Consider the following 14,928-nt stretch of genomic DNA (forward strand, 5'->3'; position numbering starts at 1 on the left):
TAATCCAGCCCTGTCTATATGCCAGCTACTGAAACACTCTCTGTCCATAGTGACCCAGAGACACTTGGATTACTCACAGGAATTTGGGATATGACCTCTGTTCATTAAACAGCAAAGCAAACAAGTCCCTGGCAGGACTTGGCATAGGACACTAACAACTTTGGCCTTATCAATACCTTTCAGCCTTAAGTTTGTAGTGCAGAGCATTAATTAACAAAACAGTACATTTGGCATGAATTCAACTGACAGCAATAAAATCTGAGACCTGGGATGGATGACATTATAGTTTTTTAATAAAAATTACCCCACTACCAAGTTTTAATAACTGTTATCTGAAAGCCCTGATAGTTTGTGTAGTTGTACATTTTGGTTTTAGTAAAGTCCAAATACTTTCAAAGATCACAGAAACAAAGACTAATTTGTAAATGTTAGTAAATTTGTATATTTTGGAAATAGTATATTTACTAATCTTAAGGCAGTTTCTATTCATTACTACTACTGTATCAATTATTACTTAAAAGTCTAAAAAATATGCCTTTTTGAATATCTTTTTAAAGTAAATAAATCAAGTAGTCAAAAAAATTTCTTTTATTATTCTCTTGTAGTACATTTCTCAGAATTGTCTCAGCCTTTGTCTCTATTGTCCCATAAAGAAATACCTATTTAAAAAGATCTGATTCCCTTTGCTCAACATTATATTTGTGTTACACATTTATCCTATTGGATAGAGCCATATATTCATTCATACTATTAAATATTGTTTAATTTTTACAGATCCCAAATATTACTGCTTACAATGGTATTGTTCACTTTTTAAATTCACTAGGTAGCTGCTGTAAGTACCATAGTAAACAGAGGGATAACGCCGAAAGCTTTTGTGTTCAGAAACTATGGTCATTTTCCTGGAGTCAACTCTCATTATTTGGGAGGCTGTCAGTATAAAATGTGGCAGGCCATTAGAGCCTCATCTGCTGCTCCAGGCTATTTTGCTGAATATGCATTGGGAAATGATCTTCATCAAGTAAGTTGACTCGTTTGACCTATCTTTGTAAATTTTACGTGATTAAAAGAATCAGCACTTACTAAATCTCACTGAACTTGAGAGGGATCAACCAAGGAGACACTCTTCTTCATGTCTGCATATGGCAAAAGATGTGCAATTCAAGATATTTGTATTTGTTTGTTGTCCTAACAAGCCTTCTGACATGAGAACATATTTTAGGAAAGATTTTTTTTGTATTTTATATAGTGTGATTTATAGCCCATTAGGATCATTGTATTGACGGAAAAGCTAGATAGTATGTATGATTAGCTTTCCAAACATGATAAAAGTGAAATACGGCTCCTGAAAATGCAAAGCCTGCCTATTTGACAATTTTGGTAGGCGTATTTTGGAGGAGAGGGCATGAAAAAATAATAGTAAACACTCATTAAGTCAGTTATGTGCCAGACACTTATTTAGTGCTTTGCATGCATTATCTCATTATCTCATTTAATCATTGCTACTTATGAGGGAGAGTTACTAACATTTTACAAATAATTGGAGTCTTAAGAAAGGTTAAGTAGCTAGACTAGAGAAACAGCTGTTAAGTGACAGGATGCTATCTATAATTATACTGTTTTAAATTTATGGTTAAATTATCTATAAAGTTGAATATTTCTGTTAATCTTTTTCTGTTATGTAGACTAATTTACTTATCTTAAATTTTTTTTCTGTCAAGTTTTTCCTACTCTTTATGGAAATCTTAATTCATAACTTATACTAAACAATAAGAATAAGGTCAATAAAGCTTTGAGCTGATACTTTCAAAATTTGTATTTTTTTATAAATACTTAAGTTTTTATATGATATCCTACTTAAAATCAGTCTCATTTCATGGAGTCAAATGAGTGGATTCTTAACTTTCCTCTCTAATAACTGAAGTATGTGTGCTCTGTTTATTTTGATATTCAGGTATCTGTTGAGAAAAAAAATCTAATATTGTTGACAAGGATTTTCAGACAGTATTGAAAAACTTATCCATAGATTTTCTATAAGCTATATGTCAACTACATAAATGGATCATTTTAATTTACATGTGTCAATATTATAACTAAAACATTTTTATCAATTTTACATTTTCTTATATTTTGATAGAATAGCTTCATGACTAGGGGTTAGATGAAAGACTTCTTATGATTATACTGAAATCATCATCCATTAAAGAAAAAAATTGACAAATTGGACTTCATCAAAATTAAAAATTTTTCTCTATAATATTTCCAAATCACATACCTAACAAAGGACTTATATCCAGAATATAAGAGAAGCTCAAAATTTAACAGTGTAAGCTAAGGCCTTCAACAGACACTTCACCACAGGATAAAAGGATGGCAAAAGGTTGTGAGGGTGTGAAGAGATGTTCAGCATCATTAGATATTAGGGAAATGCAAAGTAAAACCATGATGAAATACCACCACAGAACTATTAACATGGCTGAAATAAAAAATATAATACCAAGTGTTGCCAAGGATGCAGAGCAACTGGAACTTTCATACATTGCTGGTAGGAATGCAAAGTGGACAACCACTTTGAAAATATTTTGGCAGTTTCTCTAAAGTTACAGGTACAATTACCATATAATCTAACAGTCCCACTTTGGGGTATTTACTCTAGAGTAATGAAAAATTATGTCCACACGAAATCCTGTACTCAGATGTTCACAGCAGCTTTATTTGTAGTAGTCAAATACTGGAAACAACTCAGAAGTCCTACAATGGATGAATGGATAAATAAACTGTGTGGCACATTCATACAGTCAGCAGTAAAAGGGAACATTGATACATGCAGCAAGTTGGATTAATCTCAGTGACTGTTGAATGCAGTTTCAAAAGGTCCCATACTATATTATTCCATTTCTGTGACCTCCTTGAAAAGTCAAAACTATAATGATGGAAAACAGATCAGTAGTTGTCAGGGGTCATGGGTGGGAAGAGGGTGTGCCTACAAAGAGATAGCATGAGAGAGTTTTTTTGGGGTGACTGGAACTGTTCTGTATCCTGGTTGTGGTAGTGGTTACAAGAACCTATATGTATATTAAAATTCATGGAACTGTACATGAAAAAAATTAATTTTACTGTATAATCTTAAAAATTAAAATATTTTTAAATGAAATGAGTTGCTTTATAAAGTAGTATGTGCCACATTACTGAAAGTGTTCAAGAATTCTGTCAAAAACTTTTATAGGGCTATATGTGGAAGATTGAACTAGGGGAATCCCAAGGTCTGTTGGAAATCTTAGCAATGAAGAATTCCAAGGGAGATGCCAAGACATCAGTGACATCAAAAGTCATTTGAGTTTATTCAGGTTGTTTACCTGGGAAGCAGGAAGCATCTTTCTCTGTACTTACCAGAGGATTAACTGGCATGGATGGGAGCTGTACAGGGAAAGGAGTGGTCACTTAAACTATTTTAAGTAAAACCTATCTTGTTAGATTTTAAATATAATATTAATGATGTAATATATTTTAATATAGCTCTGCAATGAGTTTTATTACAGTTTGACCATAATTTTATCTATTTTTATTTTACATTTTTATAGTAATCTATCAGCATATTTGACCTCCATTTCCTTTTGAATTCTCTAAAATAATATTTATTAATAATAAATAATTAGAAATACAAAGTGTTGCCTACTTTTTAAATATTATATCTGCATTATAATGAATGTGATGCTTTGGAATTGTATTGTTAATAAAACTTCAATTAATTTAGAATTATTTGGTTATATTTGACTTGTGAGAAAAGGACAAATTTTAATTGCTTGGTATAACCACAGTTCTTTTCTGTTAGGCTTTATATAGAATCTATATTAACCACTAAATGAGGATAACGTGTCTTTAAAAAGTAATTCAGTTCACTTCAGTATTTTTGAGCAAAATATGCAAAGAAATCCAAAAAGTTCAAAGAACTTTCATAATAGGAAAGAAAAGCTCAATAAGAAATTTCCTCATGAGGTAGTGAGTTTTCATATGATTTTTTTTTTTTTGCAGCTGTACTATATAAAAGAAACTCACTTTATAGGAACCTCTTGTTTTTAAATAATTTGGTTAGCTTATTAAAGAGTTCAGCTTTCCCTATTGAGTGTCAAACTGTTTAAACTACAATTTTTGTTTTCATATTTATAAAATACAATTTCACTTTTAAGATTTTTTTTAACTTGTATTTTGCAGGATGGAGGTTTGCTTTTGAATAACCCTTCAGCATTGGCAATGCATGAGTGTAAATGTCTTTGGCCAGATGTCCCACTAGAGTGCATAGTATCCCTGGGCACCGGGCGTTATGACAGTGACGTGAGAAACACCGTGACACACACAAGCTTAAAAACCAAACTTTCTAATGTTATCAACAGTGCTACAGATACAGAAGGTTGGTCTGTTTGCTACTTTAAAACACTTCAGCTTTTGGCATTCTAGCAGTTTTTGGTAGAATGTTGATCCTAACTACAAAAGAGTATGATATTTCTGTAGTGTGGGCTTAGGAAACACATGGGAGCAAATATTTTGTTTTCCTTTCTTACTCATTTCTTGTTAAGTGACCCTAGAGCAGAGACTATTTTCTATCTAGGAGCTGTGCCACCTTTGCCTACTTACAGATGGAGCAGTGTGTAAAGCAGGGATAGCACAAAATCTCCAGCCTGGAGACTCCAGCCAGTTAAGAAAGGGAAAAGCAACAAAAGAAGTCAGATTGGTTCAAATATACACATGGTAACAGAGAATTAGAGTAAGGGAATTCAATGATTTAGTAATATGGAGGCAACTAGAATTAGAGAAAGTTCTTGCCTCTGTTCTTGCTGCCTCTGTAGTCTAGTCTTCATAGAAAGGCCAAAGTGATCCTTTTAAAATGTAAATTAAATCATGCCTTTCCCTTTCTCAAAACCCTCTAGGCTTCCTATCACACTTGGAACAGAATCCAAAAGCCTCATTCACTGAAGTTTACCAAGTCCTTTAAATCCTAGCCTTTGAATCTATTTTTTCCCCTCTCTTAGTGTATCCTTCTCAAAAGTGAGTTTGGCCATACTTTAATTCTCACTGTTCCTCAAACTTGCTGAGAACTCTCCTGCCTCAGGGCCTCTGTGGTTGCTTCCTGTGCTTCTCTCTGCAAGGCTTGAAAGAAGGGGAAACTCAGATATGTACTTTACCTTTATTTCATTCAGGTCTCTGCTCAAACATCACTTCCTCAGAGAGACCTCTCCTGACCACTTTTCCACCTCCCTCACTGTCTCACTAGATCCCTTATCCTGCTTCTTTTTTTTTCTTTTTTTTCCTCCTAGAGCATTTATCTCATTATGGATATAATATTACATGTTTGCTTGTTTACTTGCTTATTATCTATCCCACAAGAATGCAAGACAAGAACTTATCCAGTTTGCTTTGACTTACCTAGTTTCTATTGACCCCAATGCCTGGCACATAATATGTGTTCAGTGAGTTTATGTTGAATTTCTACTTTTGGCCTTGAGGTTTAGATCTCCTCATTTTACCATTTTATTTTTAGGTCTTGTATAAAATCTGTTATTAATTGTTTTTAAATTGTTACTACTTAACAGCCCTTGTTTTTGAATCTCATTCTTTCCATATCAGCATGTTATTGGCTCGGTCATTAACCTAAGTGAGGATCTTAAACTCCGCACTAAGGACTTTTATTCATTAAATGATAACCAAAGAAAAGCTGATATACTGGGTTTTTCACTATCTGGAATTTTGTTGTCAAATCAATAAAATATTCTTTTTCCCCCCAGCTTTATTGAGGTCTGATTGACAGGTTAAAAAATTGTATTTAAGGTATACAACAAGGTGTTTTGATATAAATATTCCTTGTGTAATGATTCCTACAATCCATCTAATTAGCATATCATCACCTGACATAGTTACCGTGTGTGTGTGTGTGTGTGTGTGGTAGGAGGCCCTCCAGTACAGTGTTTATTGGAAGTGATGAGAGCAGATATCTTACTCTGTTCTTGATCTTAGGTGAAAATCTAAATCTAAGAGCTAAAATTATAAAACTTAGGAAAGAATATGTTGGAGAAAATCTTGATGACCTTGGGTAGGTAAAGATTCTTTGGGTAGGACCCAAAAAACATGAACCAAAAAAGAAAAAAATAGATAACTTAGACTTCAAATTACAAATTTTGCTCTTTGCAAGACACCTTTAATAAAATGAAAAGGCAAGCCATAGACTAAAAGAATATATTTGTAAAACATATGTGATCCATTATCAGATCTAAATATATAATCAGATGCAAAATATATGGAGAATTGTTATATTACATATATATCTGTATATATTTATAGAATATATGAAGAAACACAAGCGATTCCATGAAAAAAATGGGCAAAAGATTTGAACAGACACTTCACTGAAGAGGAGATATAGATAACTGATAAGTACATGTAAAGCTTTTCAACATCATCAGTCATTAGAGAAATGAAAATTGATACCACGACACACCCAGTAGAATGCTAAAATTAAAACTGACAATACCAAGTTTTGGCAAAGATATGTAGCAGAGGGAACTCTAATATGTTAATGATTGGAATGCAAAAATGGTATTTCCATTTTGGAAGACAGTGTGGCAATTTGAAAAAAAAAAAAAAATACGTGTTTACCATATGAACCAGAAATTTCATCCTTAGGTTTTTGCTCAGAAGAAATGGAAGCATGTATCCACACAAAGACTTATCTGCAAATGTTTATAGGAGGATGATGGTGATGATGATGATGATGATGATGGTGATTGGAGACAGGGTCTCGCTCTGTCTCCCAGGCTGGAGTGCAGTGGCAGGATCATAGTTCATACTAACTTCGAACTCCTAGGCTCAAGCAGTCCTCCCACCTCAGCCTCCTAAGTAGCTAGGATGACAGGTACACATCACCACACCTGGCTAATTTTTTAAAAATTTTTGTAGAGACAGGGTCTCTCTGTGTTGCCCAGGCTGGTGTCGAATTCCTGACCTCAAGCAATCCTCCCACCTCAGCCTCCCAAAGTGTTGGGATTGCAGGCATGAGCCACGGCACCTGGCCCTATAATAGGATTATTTCTAATAGCTAAAAGCTGAAGAGAGCTTAGACCAGAACTGGAGCGAACAAATTGTGTTGTATCTATACAGGGGAGTACTACTCAGCAATAAAAAGAAAGGAACTATTTATATATGCTACAACATGGATGAATCTCAAAAGCATTTTGCTAAGTGAAAGAAGGTAGATACTGAAGAGCTATATACTTGTGATTCTGTTTGGTATAAATTCTAGAAAACTCAAAGGCTAAGGGGGGGACCAACTGTAAAGAAACTCGAAGGGGCCCACGGGTGTGGTGGCTCACGCCTGTAATCCTAACACTCTGGGAGGCCGAGGCGGGTGGATGGCTCAAGGTCAGGAGTTCGAGGCCAGCCTGAGCAAGAATGAGACCCCCGTCTCTACTAAAAATAGAAAGAAATGATTTGGACAGCTAAAAATATATATAGAAAAAAATTAGCCGGGCATGGTGGTGCATGCCTGTAGTCCCAGCTACTCAGGAAGCTGAGACAGAAGGATTGCTTAAGCCCAGGAGTTTGAGGTTGTTGTGAGCGAGGCTAACGCCACGGCACTCTAGCCAGGGCAACAGAGGGAGACTCTGTCTCCAAAAAAAAAAAAAAAAAAGGAACTTTTTGCAGTGATGGAAATGCTCTATGTCATGATTGTTGTCGTGGTTACACAGGTGTATGCATTTGTCAAAGCTTGTCAAATGATAGTTAAAATTGGTAAATTGCTTGGTATATAAATTATACCTCAATAAAGATGATACCAAAAAATGTAAAACAAAGAAAGAAAGGTTAAAAGGTGTATCAGCAGTGGTGAACAACATGACCAAAAGCACAGAGAGATGAGAACAATTATCCTAATTTAGCAAAATAATATAAAGTATTTTGGAAGATGAATTTCATTTTGTAGTTTTATGCATTATTACAGATTCCTTACTCCTATTGTTAATTAGTTTGAGTAGTGAAATAAGCAGGTGTCTTTGTAATGTGCCTAAGATAATTTTAAATAAAGATAAAATTAATAGATCATTGCAGAATAATTTACCGTATCCTCTCTTTTTTTCTCTACCTTATTCCGTTTTTAACAGAAGTCCATATAATGCTTGATGGTCTGTTACCTCCTGACACCTATTTTAGATTCAATCCTGTAATGTGTGAAAACATACCTCTCGATGAAAGTCGAAATGAAAAGTTGGATCAGCTGCAGTTGGAAGGGTTGAAGTACATAGAAAGAAATGAACAAAAGATGAAAAAGGTTGCAAAAATATTAAGTCAAGAAAAAACAACTCTGCAGAAAATTAATGATTGGATAAAATTAAAAACTGACATGTATGAAGGCCTTCCATTCTTTTCAAAACTGTGATGAGTGTGTGCATATGTTCTCATAAATGAAGGCCTGTCCAGAAGATTCACCAAATTCAGTAAGAAATTGTGGGGTTCAACGTGAGTTAATGTTGAAATACTTACAAATTCTGGGAAATCCTGAAAAAGATGGTGCTTTGGCCAGCTTGCACAGCACAGAGGATATGCTTGGCTACAGAATTCATGTGGGAATTAGGTTTTTAAAATGTTAATAATTAACTAAACTTTAGGAATTGTATTATTGTGCTAGTTGGTTTTAATAGATATTGGTGTTATACTGTTTGATGTTTGAAAATGTATTAATGTATGTGCCAAACAAGAAACTAAAAACTATCATATCCTCCTTTTATTTTTGCTTCAGTCATCATAATCATGTTGAATTTATGTGATCATTGATTTTATTTCATTTGGAAAGCTAATTTCTTCTTAAATTTACATTATTTAATGTTTTCACTAGCTACCTTTTGCAATCCACATGCCACCTTTTACTACAATTCCATCTAAATAGATGCAGAAAATGGAATTTTCTCTACTAAAGTACTTTTACATTTGAAATATGAAAGAACCAAATACAGTTTTCTATTCAGAATTTGCTTATTTTAACATTATGGGGTTAAAAAAAGGTGAAGTTCTAATCAACCACTTTTTCCCCTGAAATTTCCAGATAATGCTGTGTTAACTTTTCCAGCTCTAGCTCTAGCTTATCATTTCCTGTTATAAAGTTGTTTGAATTTACTGAGAAAATATTCCTATCATTAACAAAAATAAACTGTTGAAATAATCTGCTGTTAAAAGGCTAATGTCATTTTAAAATTAATTATTCATAATATAGCTCCCTATTTCTTTGTAGCATTTAAATACACCTGTCAACAATATGCTTAAAAAGAAAGTTAGGCTTGTTTTACCTTATTAACTCCTTTGAACTATCTGGATTTTACAAAAGTGAATAACATATACACCTACCTGAAACATTATGCCAAACAAGTTCATCTTTGTTGGGTTATCTATTTGCCATGTAAATCTCTACATCAAGTTTATTTAGATTCCTCAAGAAAAATGAAACAAGGTAGGTGCCTTTTGCTGTAGATGTATAAACTAAAGCTAAGCCCTGTCGTCCGTATTGTCATATTGCTCCTTTGCAGCGCTGATTCACAGAGGCAGGGAGATGTGGTCCAAAGCGTGCAGGAGGAAGTTGGGAGTCTGAGTGCTAATCCTGGCTCTGTTGCAAAGTCCGTCTGTCTGTGACGTTGAGGAAGGCAGACAACCTCTTTGGGCTTTTCATTTGTAAAATGAGGAAAGCTAGTTCTAAAATTTTTTCACATCTAAATTACATAGTCTTGGATACATAGACACAGTATAAGTAAGTGAGAAACTACCAGTGATTCCTAAAGATATTATAAAATGGTTCTTTCAGACCACAAATGTACACACATTAATATGCAACTAGAACAACTTGTAGGAGGAGTACAAATAATTGGAAATCAGAATATTTCAGGGAATGCTTTGTAATAAATTTCAAGCATGATAAGGTAATATTTATGCAGTTTACATATTTACACCTTATTGTAAGGTCACTCTTGTCCTAAACTGATGCAATTCATCTGTGTTACAGCTGAAGTTAATTCTGTCCCTTTGTGGTTGGCTGGTCATTTCCCTCCTAAACAGTACAATACACAAGTGAACTCTGGCCAAAGCTTTTCTTAAACCACGTAAGCATGTGCCTATGTTCCCTGTCCCTATTTCTTCAGCTCCTTTCACTCTACAACAAAAGGCGCATCCAGTTGTGTGGTGCACCAGTTTTCAGTCATTCTTGTCCCCATTTGTACTTAAAACTGGTTATCTGGAGAACTGTAATTCACCTGAGATAACCCTCATTTTATAATAAGACCAGTGGTTTCTTCGTCCAAAAACCACCCAAAAAATAAATTCTGCAAATGTCCAGTAGACAGGAAGAGATGTAAAAATGAATTTTCAGACCTATACAGGTAAAATAATGCCCTCAAAGAAGCGAAGAGGTAGAATAGTCTATTTTATACAATGTAATAAGTTCCTCAACACATTGATTGTATTTTAAAAACAGAATAAAAAATTTTCGATTCTCAGGCTTTGCTGGGTGTCTCAGAATTCTTATTTCTATAGAAAATGGTGCACTGGCAATATTTCAGTGCTGTTCTTGCTACAGATATTATTCTTTATTAAAAATAGTACTTCAGTGGGAGTAGTCCCTAGAGGCACATGGACTGGATGGGATTTCCCCTGGCAGGTGGAGAGAGCCCTGCCTCTGTTATAATTGCGTTGTGCACTTCTTCCCTCCCACACCGCATTTTTACCCAGGATAAATGAGATGTCAAAGGAATCTTTTTGAGAGGGAAGGAAGTCACAAAGGGCCAGTATGGGGATAGAAGGGGATCTTACAACTTTTTGGTGACAGGAGGAAGGGGCTCCACTTGAGGTTTTTTTTTTGTTCCCCAGCAGCTAGTGACAGCAGGCTTTCACTTATGATAGAGCTGCTGATTATTGGAGTAGCTGGGACCCCTGAAGTTTGAAGTTCAGAATTTTGCCTAACCTGCTATGCCCTAGGAATAGTTCTAGTCACAGTTTTGAATATTTCACAGGCATCACTACTAGTAATGTGACTAGAACATAGCTAACACTTGAGTGCTTACTGATAACCAGGAACTGAGCTAGCAGGTTACATGTATTAGTACATTGAATTGTCACAATAAGCCTGTGAGGTAAATATCGTTATTATCCCTTTCTTAGGAAAAGTTGCCGAAGATACCACAGTTAGGGAGTCGCATAGCGAGGACCAGTCCATTCTCTTAGCCACAACTCTTTCTTTCCCTCTGTCCTAGAATGTCCTTTCCTGGAATGTGAAGTGACTTTAAGACTAGCTTGCTAAATTGAATCTGTGAAATTTTGGGGTTAAAATTTACTGAGCGGTTAAAATATATTGGGGTACAGTGAAGAACTGTACTCATGTCGGTAAATGTCATCTCAATCTTCATGATTTCAGAGTTGTTTTTTGAAAAAGAATATTAATCCCATATCAAATTAAGGTGTATACTCCTCTTTATCTCTTTGTTTGTTAACACAGTGGTTCTCTACTAGCAGTGGTCTTACCTCTCCCTGGAAGGATTTGCAAATCCCGGGGGGCGAGGGGAGATTGGGGGAACAGAGACGGAGTTGGTAAGTGTTATGGGAAGCACTGGGCATGGACAGCCCCTCATAATGAAGAAGTCTCGCACCTCAAATGCCAACATTTCTCTCTTTCAGAAACTCTGAACTGCTTATCCACAGAATGCAAGTAATGAATTTCTTCCACAAGAAACTGAAGGTATACTTTGTCCAGTTAGGGTGCATAAGCCGTTTGTAAAATTCCATTCTGGTTCAATCCCAACAGAAATTCTTCTTACATTCATTGCTCTTTTTTTTTTTTTTTTTTTTTGCCAAGTTTAAATACAACGGAACTGTTCACTTAATCTCACTATTTTGGAGCAAATCTATGGCAATTACTCTTTGGTGACTAGGAGGTAGGAAGGAGGGAGATCACATCCAAAAAACAGTTTGTTCTGTTCCTGGCAGGAGCTATCCACCATCCAAAAAAGCTTCATAGAGTACAGATGTCCCAGACTAAACCGTTTGTATGTATCGGTCCAAGGGTTTGATAAATGTGTCCCTTAGAACTCACACTGATTGCTTTGTTCATTATAACTTTTATTCAACTGATGTGAGTGGATTGAAATTCATCACACTCCACAGATATGCATTACTAGTTCAGATAATTTGTTAAAAATGATGTTGACTTACCTTCATGATAAAAATCTTTAACATTAGTCTTTAATCTGAATACAGACTCATTGATTGCCTGTGGACAATATAAATTGTGAGATGGATTTTAAAGTTTCAATGTGATTCAGTATGAACAGGCTACATGGTCCAAAATGGTTGGATGTTCCAGTAATAGTTGTAGCTAACATTTATTACCATTTAATTTTCACAACAACCTTATGAGGTGGGTACTATCATTATTCCTATTTTACATAACAACACTGAGAAGATGATAGTGAGAAAAGTCATATTTCTTGACTGCTTTCTCAATATCAATGGGAAATTATAAATCATATTATGAACATGTCTCTGTAGCCTTCTCTCCTAAATTAAATATCTAGAATTACAAATATTGTAATATCTTCTCAAATATTGTATTCTAACGAAATCTACATCACATCTAAGTGCTTGATTTGTATTATTTAGGCAATTTTTAAAGGTCAAACCAAGATGTACTCATCCAATAAAAGAATAAAATAGTTAACAATTGCTACTTGGTAGCATTCTGTGATAGTATCCACTACTTACTATGTAAAAGACAATGTGATTAGCAACAATCCAAAAATCTATCCAATTATCTGAGAAGAAAGGATGGCTATATCATCTTGTGTTAAATATACTACATTGTATGCCCAACACACCTTGGTCCAAAAAAGTAATGTAACATTTTAATTAAATTAGCTATCAAAATAATTTTAAAAGAATGTAAATGCAATTAAAAATAAACAATATCTTGACCAAACAGAACAGAATATTAAAAAGGAAAAAATAAAAGCGACCAAATGTTCTACGCCAAGATGCACGTGTCCTTGGGATTCACCTATATGGATCTTGCAAAAGCAAGTGATTTATCTTTCATTCTGTTTTGTACAATTGGACTACATTTTTAAAAAAGTGTTCTAGGGTAACAAATACAGTCATTATGCTTTTGTGCTTATGGTAACATATATGAACACTCTAGGGAATTCTTATATCAAAAGTTTTTCAAATTGAAAAAATTCAGCAAAGCCAGTGTAATTAACACCTCTTTCTAACTTTCAGATTTTGTCTTAAAAACACAAGTTTTTTAAATAATGCCAGTAGAATTAAGAGTCATTTAAAACCACATATTTTTTCTATTTCTCAATCATTGAAGCCACATTCTTGTAAATCACAAGTGCTGTTATTTTGCTAATTTTGAATGAACACGTTTGGTATCAGAGTACAATTAATCCATACATATCTAAACATGCCCTTATGCATCCATTTCCTATGTTGAATTATGTGAAATATGCCCAGTGCTGACACAAAAACTGTAGAAGCCATGGAACTTTATATTATCTTAGCATATAATGCAAATATCTTTTTTATATGCATATACAGCATAACAAGGATAGGTATGCTTCAGAGGTTTTGGAGAAGTTTAGATAGTATAGAATTTTGTAATACAGGCTTATAACATTCTTATTTTTTAAGCATGGGAAAATGGCTACGTTCTGATCTTCAGACACTGTGCCCCTGTGTCTGCAGTAGCATGTGAGAAACTACTGCTGCGCTTGGTTCATCACAAGCTTAATCATCAGTTCAAGTTAGAATGAGAGTTCAATTCCCACCCTCTTTTGTGTAGTTTTCACAACCAGAGAGTTGCTTTTTTTTAAAAAAAAAAAAAGCATCAGGTATGCACCAGAAGGTAAACCCTGCAATCATTTGAAAACATCTACAAAAGTCATGATTTCAATTTTAAAACAGGTAGCTAAAACTACTGCATGAGAGGAAAAGGAGTGGAAATTCTCATTGGGCAATACATAATTCAAACAGCATAGTTTCCTTTATTTTTATCTAATTATTTTATGTGTTCCCAATTCAACTTGCCATATGCTTCTTAGAAATCTCTCACAGCTTCTAGAATACTGCTAGGTACAATATCGGTCCTTAATATTTATCTTAAGTTAGGCTTAACTGAATCATCTGCCTTACATCATTATGGGGAGATGAGGAAAATGAAAATGCTTTAAAAAGTACTTTTCGAAATAATTTCTTTTTTAAAAATCTGAAAATGGTGCTTTTCCCTGTGCTAGTAGGCAGAATCATGGCTGGGATCATTTTCCTCATTGTGAGCCGGGGCCTTTCTAGACAGTAAACATTGAACATTTCCTTTCACACAGTGCCTGAGGTAAGCATCATTCACGTGGCTTGCATGTCTTGAATCGACAGGAACTCAAATACAGCTCTTCTGAGCACAGAATAAAAGGTTTCTTTTGTTCAGAAAGTGAGCTTTTTTTCTCTCTCTTTGACCAATATCTGCTCATTCTAAAGCCATATCCCCTGTTCCTCATCAGTGCCCCCTGACTTGGAATCTTCTTCATTTGTCAGATTGAATCTTTCAAGTGGGCTACCTTGTTGCCTGGATTCTTAAAGATACACCTTTTAGTAAATTCATGGGCAAGAGAGTTCTGTACCTTCAATAAACAACTATAGTAATACATTTATATATAGCACTTATTTGTGGTTGGATACAGCATTTATTTACTTTCTAAAGCACTTTCAAATATGCTTCCTCATTTTATTCTAACTATCCTGTAGGTTTCGCAAAGCCAGCATTGTTATCCCACAAGGAATTTCTGAAAATTATGGCACTGAAAAAGCCAAAGGCTTGTAGGAGCTTGCCCTGTTACCTTTGATGACTTGGATCATCAA

The 14,928-nt window shown here is 34.7% G+C and overlaps 1 protein-coding gene across 2 annotated transcripts in view; it reads left to right on the top strand.

Annotated features, from left to right (window-relative positions):
• Nucleotides 1-9,215, top strand: part of PNPLA8 (patatin like phospholipase domain containing 8) — a 39,256-nt gene extending 30,041 nt beyond the window's left edge. For both annotated transcript variants that reach the window (XM_045565397.1, XM_045565396.1), the window contains 3 exons: nt 827-1,021; nt 4,213-4,408; nt 8,148-9,215. In XM_045565397.1, the coding sequence (XP_045421353.1) occupies nt 827-1,021; nt 4,213-4,408; nt 8,148-8,422 (666 nt within the window). In that variant the 3' untranslated portion in view covers nt 8,423-9,215. The remainder of the gene's footprint in view (nt 1-826; nt 1,022-4,212; nt 4,409-8,147) is intronic.
• Nucleotides 9,216-14,928: the final 5,713 nt, after the last annotated feature.

Source organism: Lemur catta, chromosome 11 (assembly GCF_020740605.2).
Source record: "Lemur catta isolate mLemCat1 chromosome 11, mLemCat1.pri, whole genome shotgun sequence".
NCBI lineage: Eukaryota > Metazoa > Chordata > Mammalia > Primates > Lemuridae > Lemur > Lemur catta.